The sequence below is a fragment of the Drosophila busckii genome, chromosome 2L (assembly GCF_011750605.1).
Source record: "Drosophila busckii strain San Diego stock center, stock number 13000-0081.31 chromosome 2L, ASM1175060v1, whole genome shotgun sequence".
NCBI classification, from domain to species: Eukaryota; Metazoa; Arthropoda; class Insecta; order Diptera; family Drosophilidae; genus Drosophila; species Drosophila busckii.
The window spans coordinates 6,554,196-6,564,736 of record NC_046604.1 but is presented as its reverse complement, the minus strand read 5'-3'; the positions used below and the strand labels follow the sequence as shown (position 1 = coordinate 6,564,736).

At 43.8% G+C, this 10,541-nt stretch overlaps 3 protein-coding genes across 4 annotated transcripts in view; 1 reads left to right on the top strand and 2 right to left on the bottom strand.

Moving 5' to 3' along the window:
• Positions 1-499: 499 nt before the first annotated feature.
• On the top strand, positions 500-2,004 carry LOC108595749 (skin secretory protein xP2). The gene is made up of 2 exons (XM_033294081.1): positions 500-1,178; positions 1,224-2,004. Exons 1-2 carry the CDS (start codon positions 678-680, stop codon positions 1,719-1,721), a joined length of 999 nt encoding a protein of 332 aa, XP_033149972.1. The 5' UTR covers positions 500-677; the 3' UTR covers positions 1,722-2,004.
• Positions 2,005-2,581: 577 nt separating this feature from the next.
• Positions 2,582-3,903, bottom strand: LOC108596495. 2 transcript variants are annotated; one of them, XM_017982321.2, is made up of 3 exons: positions 3,809-3,903; positions 2,948-3,369; positions 2,582-2,893 (listed from the first exon to the last, which is right to left on the bottom strand). In XM_017982321.2, exons 2-3 carry the CDS (start codon positions 3,357-3,359, stop codon positions 2,757-2,759), a joined length of 549 nt encoding a protein of 182 aa, XP_017837810.1. In that variant the 5' UTR covers positions 3,360-3,369; positions 3,809-3,903; the 3' UTR covers positions 2,582-2,756. The 2 variants fall into 2 exon arrangements, with proteins under 2 accessions (XP_017837810.1, XP_017837819.1); XM_017982330.2 differs by lacking the exon at positions 3,809-3,903 and adding an exon at positions 3,701-3,778.
• Positions 3,904-4,317: 414 nt separating this feature from the next.
• Positions 4,318-10,541, bottom strand: part of LOC108607674 (protein sickie) — a 119,232-nt gene continuing 113,008 nt past the window's right edge. Inside the window, 5 exon segments of the mRNA XM_033294079.1 lie at positions 4,318-5,425; positions 5,487-5,918; positions 5,920-5,967; positions 6,029-6,284; positions 6,352-8,168. Of these exon segments, the coding sequence (XP_033149970.1) occupies positions 5,306-5,425; positions 5,487-5,918; positions 5,920-5,967; positions 6,029-6,284; positions 6,352-8,168 (2,673 nt within the window). The 3' untranslated portion in view covers positions 4,318-5,305.

The following is a 10,541-nucleotide window of genomic DNA, read 5'->3' as shown; positions in this document are numbered from 1 at the left end:
AAGCTAAGCAACAGCAGTTGGCTGACTAGCAATAATTTAATAAACATCTTGGCTAAATGCTGGAGCTGCACTGTCAGTTGGCAATCGAAGCTAACGCTTTTATAGCTCGCCGCCCACAAAGTGTGAATTATATGCAAGTATATATATGTATATATGTCTAAGTATATGCAAGCCGATAATTAAAGATTATTTCTAACAACTCATAAGCGCAATCGACTCAGACTGACGTGCCGCTCGTGTTTTGACGAAAAACCCGGCCAAAAGGCATCATGCTTCTGTTGATTGGAATTACCCAGAGCTGCGTTTATAATTATGTCAGCTTCATAAAATTTGATTGTCAATTGTTGTTCTATCAGTTAAGGAAATTATTAAAGCATTACGCATTTCAAATCTTAGGCGTCGAGCTTAAGCTCAAAGACTTTTAAAGTAATGAATTATCAGCCCTTAAATATTAAACTCGCTTCAATATTATAAATCTTTTATTTTAATTGTTGTGATATGTTCATAGTTATGAAGCTATGTAGCTTGTATGTTCTTGTATTATATTTTTACTGTACACATTAAATTGTTACATTTGCTCTGGTCATTACATTTAACTTGAGCTATAATCGATTTGTCTGGCCACATACTATAAAAGTAGCATTTACGGACGCGACTGCTCTCCAGTAGGCACAACCATGCAGAGAATTGAAGTGGTAAGCTGCACTACTGACAATTTTCTTTCACTACAGCTCTTATCCTTGCAGATGACTTTGCTGCTGCTGGCATTGGTTTGCCAATGTAGAGCCAAGGCTGAAGAGCTGAAAGCCCCCATACCCGATGACGATGAAAGTCTTTCAGATGCTAGACCAAAAGGTGCAGTGCAGCATGCAGAAGAAAGGGCAACAGAAGCAAGCAAGCTTGTTAAAGGAAAAGGTCCTGCAGAAAGAGATGCAACTGCAGTTCAAAAGGATGATAAACCAACAACAGCTGCTAATGCTGCCGAAGGAAAAACAGGCGCAGAGCATCATGCAGAAGAAGGCACAACAGAAGGAACAAAGCTTGTTATGGAAAGAGATGCCACAGAAGATGCAACTGCTCAACACGATGTTCAACACGATGATGAAGCAACAGCAGCAGCAAGTCCCGCCGAAGGAGAAACAACAGCAGCAGCAGCAAGTCCCGCCGAAGGAGAAACAACAGCAGCAGCAGCCAGTCCTGCCGAGGGAGAAACAACAGCAGCAGCAAGTCCTGCTGAAGGAGAAACAACAGCAGCAGCAAGTCCTGCTGAAGGAGAAACAACAGCAGCAGCAAGTCCTGCCGAAGGAGAAACTACTGCAAACACAACGGCTGCCGAAGGTGAAACAACAGCAGCTCCTGCAGAAGGAGCCACAGAAGAATCAGCAACTGGTGCAGATGGCGCAGACGGAGTAACAAATACAACTGAGCCTGTTGCTGGAGAAGACGAACAGTCCGGAAGCACAGATGTTACTACTCCAGCTGATAAAGCTGCAACTGATTCAGATGATGATGGCACAAAGTCCACAAAGATGAGAGATCTGCTAACCTACCAGCCGTCCTACGAGGTTGATAATGCTGGTTTCCCCTTTGAGAGTCCAAATAAAATGAGTAAATTGGGCTCACGCCATGTCAAGGCGCACGATGGTTTTCACAACTTGAAGAGGGAACGCTATTGGGCGCACTGGAATGATGCGTTTACCAAGAAAGATGGAAGTGATTAATAAATAAAGTTTACGCGATAGTTTTGCCTTTTCATTTCAATTAAAGCAGAGCCCACAGCCAATGCAATTAGTTAAGCAGTAACTTTAACTTTGGTTTTTGTTAAGAGATGCATTGGTTGACATTGCTGTTCTGCCTGCTAATGCTGGTGAAGACAGGAGTTCCAAGAGTACGGCATGTAGTCGCTCATGATGGTTTTCATGATATCAACAGGGAGCCAGCATTGAAGCAGGGCATACATCGAGTGAAGCCCAAGCATTCATAATGCCAATCGCATGCAATCTTCATGCTCTGTTGAAAGTAATGTAATTATACAAATGAAAATGATATAAAAATTAATTGCATACAATGCTTAACCTTGCCGAACAAAATTTTGCTCTCACACTCCATATCATTGATGGAAATTAAATTCTTTCTCACAGCATTAATATAAAACAATTCAAACGAAAATATTTAAAAGTAATTTGTCAATGCTTTGAGTTTTAAACTGCTTTCACTATATTAAGTATCCCAGCAACACAAAGCTAATCAGATTATCAGCAGCTAATTCATCCATACCAAATGGCTAACACTATTATATACACATCGTCTTATAACTATTGCAATTGCTTTTAGTGTTTTACTAAATTCTAGAGCCAACGTTACTTTCAATGCTGCTCAAACTATTTCTGTTCGCTTTACTCTGCTGCAATATCCTTGTAGAAAATTATGCTAATTACAGTCCTGGTGACCGACCACGTCATATGCGTCCGCATAACTTGCATCGCGAGCCATATACAGAATTTGAATGGTACGAAAAGTTTAAGAAGACTTAAATTGTAACAAACTCACTCTGCTGAATAAATATTAAACATTTGCCGAGTGTATTAATAATTGATTTATGTTTGGTCACGACCATAACTTTAATTTCAACTACGTTATCATTTTGCTTGGTTAAGCGGCTTAAGCATAGATATCGCCTGACTGTTTACTTTTCACTTAATTACTCGGGACACACACAACTACAACTTTTGTATTGGAATTGCTGTTGGCTGCGCTTAGTTCTTCCACTTGTTGTTCTCGTAGTCCCACTTGGAGGTCAGACCGGTGACGGGGTTCATCTCCAAGTCGATGATGCGCTTAAGTTGCGCCTTCTGGTGCTCCTCATCGAAGGTAACAGGCAGCTCATCATAAACTGCAAACGTTGCTCAGTTAGTCAGGTTAAGAAGTCGATGGTACAGCAACTTACCAAACAGATTCATCATGACGGCAATCCAGATGGCTGCGGCGGTGAACATCAGGCTAATGCCCAAGTGCATCTTCCACTCACCGGAGCCGGCTTGCACCTCGGCAATGGTTTGGCAGAAACTGGCACGGTACAGAGCCTTGATCTCCTGTGGGCTCAGCTTCTTCCAGTCACCCTGCTCCTTGGTGCGCAGAGCGTTGATTTCATTGTTTGGCTCCTGGAAGCGCACAGCTGGCATGGGATAATCCGCACGATCAGCGTAGCAAGCTGTGCCGTTCCAGCCGTAGCCGACAACCTCGCGTTTGCCAATCTTGTCCAGAGTGTGAACGGAAGCAACGCTGCCGACCTGGGCATTGCGTGGCAACTGTGCGGCCAACTGACGGCGCAGGGCGTTATTGATTAGTCGGAGAGCCATAGTTTATGAGCTGCAAAAACACACACAGACAAAACACATTATTAGTATTAACACTTCAGAACGTCACAGGGACTGCGGGGGTGAGACTGCAGCTGACTTTTTTATATGTTATAAACGGCAAGGTTATGTAACAACGGCAAAGCCTACGTGATATGTCCAACCCCTTTTTAATCAATTATTTCAGTTCCATTGGCATTATTAACTAGCCATTAATTAGTGTATGACAACTCGCCGCATAATATTGCCATTTTTCATTTGCTCGTGGCGTGATTTTTCACTAAAAATCTAAGGCCCTGCAAATAACACACACGTTCAGCTGTTGTGTAATCAAAAACATTTACATCGTGAATTAGTTTTGTCCGCGCAGCTACTGTAGTTTGCCTTGATGCGCCAATTAACAATTTTTATACTCAATTATGCAATAGTTAACATAAAATTCAGTAATTTACCCTTTGACTTAAACACCTTTTATCGTATTAATTTGGATGTGTGTGCGAGTGAGAAGTCCGACTATCGGCAGCTGAGTACATATCGCTAATCGCAATCGCTCTTTGTGTTTTTACTCAATTGAGACGAGCACGAACATGTTGTACCGATAGTCATGTAGTAATTATATCGCTACGAAAATTAATTAAATATAAGAATTACACACACATAGGACTGCTACTCTTTCTCATTATGGAACATATCTCAATGTTACACAACTTTATTTACATTCGTTATACAGTTTAATAAATGCGATATTAAGTGCGAGCAGGGCAGCGATAGACAATGCAAGAGTGCAAGCGAGATGCAAATAGTGAACTTATATTTTGCTCGTATAAGTGCGCAGCTCAGCACAACATCTGGCAACTCTGTTCACATCCTATGCGCGCATTTTCAAATAATTATCTTTCATTATGATTTTCAAAACAATTATATATGATAAAATAGACGCATCATTTTTAAGTAGCATATCTTTATTTTGATTTGATTTCATTTCTCATGAATGTACACATTTAAATTAGACAGAGACAGGACACATAATTTAGTATATTGTATATAATATATGTATATTTAGCTGTTAGTTTGTTGTTTATTGTTGTTCTTTTGCTTGCTCGTTCCTTTATTTATTGCAGAGTTAGTGTGCTGGTTAATTTTACTATTTTGTTATGAGGGGGGGACATTACGTATGCATATATGCTGCTGTGGTAAGCGCTGTATGGCATAATAAATTGTTTAAATAGTATTATGTATAATAAAGTTATTTCATTTATAAATATGCAATAGAATTGTAACAATATTTAATGATAATTATGCAAATAATTAAACTAAAGTGAAAGCTTTTTCCTTTAAATGTACATCTTGTAAATTGGTAGTAGCAAAAACTTAGGGCTACATTTACAATAGTTTTTCTTTTCTTTTTCTTCTTTTTTCAATTACTCATACCATATATCGTTTTTGGGCTAGGGTATAAAAAGTCGATATCGCCATAGAGTTGCTTAAATATAAACATTTATGGGAATTTTTTGGTTTTTATATGTACAAAAAAATGGTTAAACATTTAATGTTGATTTCTTAATGAGTTTGCTTTACTTAGATAGGGCTAAAACTGAGCGCTAGGGGCTGCCAGGGAATAGGAAATAGAGATGATGCTTCATATGATTCTTTTTGTGATTCTCTTTTGGTGTTTTGCAATATGCATTTTTAACAAGTGCGCTAAAAAGTGCAATTCTACGTGAGTGGTGAGTGGAAGGAAGAGATGGAGGAGTAAATTGATGGGTGGGTGGTGCAAATGGTGAATCTCTTAGGACTGCTTTTGAACTCGGTCGCGAAAGTAGTGCAAGAAATATCATTTGTGGCAGTAGTGTGGATTTGTGGCTAAGGCCCCCGTATATTTGGTTAAAACTAAGCTCAGCAGCGCCTAAAATTTGGCATGTAAGAAGTTATTTGTAGAGCAGAGCGAGTTACTCCGCGCCCGCCGAGCTATCCGGCGTGATATTGGAGTCAATGCTGGCGCAGTCAGACTCCTGTTCCTGTGTCTCCGAGTAGTTGGCCGCCTCCTGCAGACGCATAAGCATATTGAGCTGTAAATTAGAAATTGAATTAATATTAAATGCATTTGAATTAAATTTAGCGAATGCTTACCAAAGGATCCTGTTGCTCACCATTGCTCAGTGCCACGCCCTCGAGACCAACGTCTTCTGCATTAATTGAACGCAGTGGCGGCACTGAATCCGGACCATATGGCCAAGGATATGAATTACGTATAAAGGCTGAAGGATCGTTCCAGGCGCCGCCACGACGCCCATAAAGCTGCACGCCCTCGCGCACTGCCTCAATCAAATATGGGGACAAGTGATAGTTCCAGATGTCAGTGAACCAGACTTGCGAGTCCTTCAAGTCCAGCGGACAGGAGAGAAACAGACGCGGTCCTATGGTTACATCACTGGAGCTGTGCACCTCCAGAAATCGATTGATATGCTGCCAAACTGAAGGCAGCCAAGCCAACACCGTGGCCAGTTCCGGCTGTGAGTGCTGAGCCTGCAGCTCCAGCTGAAAGAGACGACGACGCAAGAAAGCGACCGAGGAAGCCCTTGACGGGTTCCATGTGATTAGCCGTGAGCACCTGTGAAGCAACAAGAGATGGCTTAGTAAGGAATGTGGTTAAATTGTTGATGTTGGCGTACCCAACGGAAATTGTGGTGCAGCTGGAGATTGGTGGTGTTGCAGGTGGCCTGCGACATGGTGCCAATGATGCAGGGCAGCTTGGTGGCTGGCCCGGCGCTGGACAAGCATGAGAAGACATCGCCCAGCGCAGAGGCATGATGCAAATTGTCTAAGATAATCACAGATGGCAGCTCCGATGCGCCGTTGGCAATGGCCGCCTGCTCAGCAATGTGACCAAGATACTGACGCAGATCCTTGGAGGATTTGTGGTCCACGCTGTGAGTGAAAAGAAAACGTTACTAACAACGTTGCTAAAAAATGTGTGAGAGGTATGTGAACTCACTTGAACGTGGCTATGGCCTCCGAGGGATTGCCGCGTGCTGCGCGTGCAACGAGGAACTCGGCTAGGCGACGCGCCAGATAGGACTTGCCGGTGCCGCTGGGACCGCAGAGTATGAGGCGACGATGCTCGGTGAGCAGACTGATGTAGCGATGCACAATGCTGCGCGGAATGAGACTATCGAAGGCCAGACTGCCCACACCTTGGAGGCAAATGTAAAGCGTCTTGACATTGCCCACAATGTAGCCGCAGGGCAGCAGCTCCGGGAAGCCCATTTCGGGGCCACGCTTGGCCTCGCCCAGATGGTATGAAGTAATGGAATCGGTGTTCAAGCCCAGATTGGTGCCGGGATCAATGCGTGCCACATAATCCTTAAAGGTCTTGCGCACTATATAGTCCAGATTCTGCCAAGTGGTCTTGCCCGAGATGTAAGTGCAGGCAATGATGAACTCATTGCCAGAAGAGGAGCGCTCGCTTGGCTGTGGCGGCTGCTCCGCCTCGTGGTTAGCTATGATAACGCCATTGGCATAGAAGTCGTCCAGCTCCAGCAGCTCCTCGCAGTACTTGGCAAACGACTCGGGCTGACCCAAGTAGCAGGCAATGGCAATCTTCTTGCCATCACACACATCGGGCAGCTCCTCCACAGCGCTGGGCATGTGCACAGGGCTGCTGCCCTCCAGCGCAGGAGGCGGTGGCGTCAGATCGATGTGCGTGCTGGGACTGAGCGGCACATTGGTCGAAGGCGCTGGCGGTGGTGGTGGCTCTGGCGCTGGTGCCGGCGGCATGCACTCCTCCTCCAGCTCTTCGCTCAGACGCGGCGGCAGCTCCATGGGCGGCCTGGCATTGCCATCAGCCAAAGAGTAGCGCCGCGAAGCTTCGGATGAGCTGCAGGCGCCGCCAGCTAGCGAACCATTGGGACTTATGGCCTGTCCCAGACTCACCTCGGAGCCTGCCAAGCTGCGACTGGTGACCAACTTCTGTAGACGCTCGTTGTTCTGCTTGAGCGAGGCCATCTCGGAGCGCATTTTGTTCATCATATCCTTGAGGCTCTCCAGCTGCGAGGCGCTGCTCAAGGCCTCCAGGCGTATATCGGTCAGCACGAGCTCCTTTTCGCGCAGCTGCTTCTTTAGCTCTTCGACCACCTGCTGATCCTGCTCCTGGTCTATGGCATCTATGGGCTTGGCATTGTCTATCAGAGTGACCGTCTTGGCCGGACTGCTCTGCTTGCTGCAGGGCAGCGGCGGCGCCGGCTGCGTAGCCAAAGCAGCCAAGCCCAAGGGCTCGCCATGTGCGCCATGTCCATTGTGCAGTGCTGTGGCCTTGCCCACGCCATGATGCTCATGATGCTGGCCCACGTGGCGACTAGTCTTCGAGATCTTGGCGTTGCGCGAAAACGCTTTGGTGAAACTGCTGCGCAGCCAGCCCTTCTTCTTGTTGGCCTTGTTCTTGTCCTGCGCCGCCGAGCAGCCCGAGCTTATGGAATTCAGTGAGCACATGGAGTCGGTGCTATGTTGGCGCTGCATGCCCAGACCCACACCCAAGCCACTCACATTGCCCATTGCTGGCAGGCTCGTGCATTCGGCGCCATTGGCTGGCTTCTGTTGCAGCAGCTCGTTCTGCGTCTGCCCTTGAGTTTGCACCCCCATGCTCTGCATGTGAGCCGTGGTCAGACCCGCCTGGATCGACTGCTTGCGCAGCAGCTCGATCGTCTGACGCATATCTGTGAGTTCTCCATCCTTGCGCTCAGCGGTCGCCGTCAGCTGCTGCAGCCGATTCGTCATGTTCGAGAGCGACTGCTCAAAGGCCGACACCACATGTGCCTACAAAATAGAGAAGAGAAGGGAAGAGAGTTAGAGAAATAGAAGTAAGCAAGGCCTAAAGAGATGGGAGAGCGTTTAAGACCAGAACAGCAGAGAGAAAAGAGTCTCTATCTTTCTTATCAATCATAAATAGAGTCGAAGGCATTAGCAGCTCTCAGAACTCTATAATTAAGCTCATACAATTAAATAAATTAAATTAATCATATACATATAATCAAAGTGACTTCCAATTGAATAGTCACCGTTGTATTTCAGTATTCAGCTTACTTATTTTAATTAATTTTAAATCATTTTTGGAATCATTTTCTTTTATTTTCATTTTCTATAATAATTGCCTATGGTCGTTCTCTTTATGTTAGTCTCTCTAGCTCTAAACGCAATATTAATAAGAAATATGCATCAAGGCGTTTGGCCGCAGGTCGTAGTCGAAAGAAGCTTGAACTAATTGCATAATTTTAATAAAAGGCAATCTAAAGCCACAAAGTTTGTTTTAACGCATTATTAATTAAATGCAGACAGCATTGGCATTTATTTATCTAAGTGATGACATTAGCCACAGTTGTTAAGTTTAATTAACTCTAACTCTCTTTCAACTCAATTATTTCTGTCTACATTTTAACGAAAGATGCTGTGAAGCTGCTAGTCAATTTAATTACAATTAAAACACATAGCCCAATTTATGTATGCAGTTTATATTAAAACTAATTGAACAAATTATAATGATTTAATGTTTTGCTGCAGAACCAATCAAGTCAAGCTGCCGCTTAAAACTGACGCGTGGTCATTGTAAACAGCTTCTATGCTTCCGGGCTATTGTGGCTCCTAACCCCACCCCCAGTTCTCACTCCCACTCTCACTCTCTCTCTATCTTTCACTCACGTCTCTGAGCAGCAAATTGCAATTACAACTTCCGCGCTGACTCATTTCGCTCTCGACTCTAATGACGCTCATTAGCTTGTTGCTGCTGCTGCTGCTGCTGATGTTCTTCAAGCATTTGGCTTATGACAAAATGCAATTGTAGTGACCTCTACCCCCGCCCTCTGCGCCTTGCCACGTTTCACTTTAAGCTATGACCGCAGCGGCGGTCACGTCTCATCATAAAAATAATTCCATGAGCGCCTTTTTATTTTTCATGAACTTGTGTCCAAAGGCGACAAAACAGCTTGAGAGCGTGGGCGTTCGAGGGGGGGAGGGCTTTGGCATTAGCACAGGTTCTAAGGCTTGTTTATGACACAGGTGTCTGGACTACGTTTGCAAGAAGTTTTTTAAAAGCAACGCTTAGAGAGGCTTGGTCATGATTCATGCCGCCCAAAAGGACAGACAGACCAACAATTTTGATTGTTGTTGTTGTTGTGGCTGGAAGCAGCAGCTTGCATATCAAGCAGTTCAACAGGCGCACAGTTTAAAATGCGCTGCACGATTGAAACGTGCAGGGAGAGAACGCCAGGCAACTTTTATTTAGCACAGCAGACAGTTAGAGTCAGAGAGAGAGAGAGAGAGAGAGAGAAAGATTTGCAATGATATATTTATTACTGAGCAGCAAAGTTGTTAGTTGTTAACATTGCAATATAAATTTGTTATTCATACAAAAATAAACTTTGGCAAAAAGAATTTCAATTTTGCTGAACTTTTGCTTATAATTTAATTTAATTTCAAATGCAATCCAGCTATGATTAAAAGCCAAGCCGACATTGGCATGCGGCTAATTTCTATTCAAAAATTCATAGCTATGATATCATCGTAATTACTGCTGCTATTCCCCCATATTAATAACTAAAGACTTTGCAATTAACTGCAGCTAAGTAAACGCTTTTGTTAAGTCATTTTGTTTGCTTATTTATTTACTTGTTTTGCTTGTAATTTTCATGCTGTTGTTGTTTTCCACCGTCTTACGTGCCCATGGTTCATTTTATTGATAAACATCTAACACGTTTCACATTTTAATTTGCGTGCCGCTTATGCAAATTAAGACAACTCGACACGCTAACAAACCAGCAGCAACAATAATTACAACAAAAGCAAAGTTAAGTCAACCTGCGGCTTATTAAATCTGAAAAGATTACTGACCAGTTGACCAGTTTTGTTTGTCAGAGTTCAAGGTCGAGAGCTGAGCTCACTTTTAATTTGATTGGCAGCACCTACGCTACATTTGATAATTCACTTTAATTGCTGTAACAAACAAGTTTATCAAAAAGTGCGCTGCATTAATTTAATGTCGCTTATCCTTTATGTGCCACACAGCTTGCTGTCACGTTACTTATACGCAGCGTAATCAATTTTTATGCTTGCCTATCTACGTGAGTCGGCACACAACTTTGAAAATAATGCGCAAAGTTGGCAAAGCGCTAAAAAATAAAAAGGGTTCTGACTTTG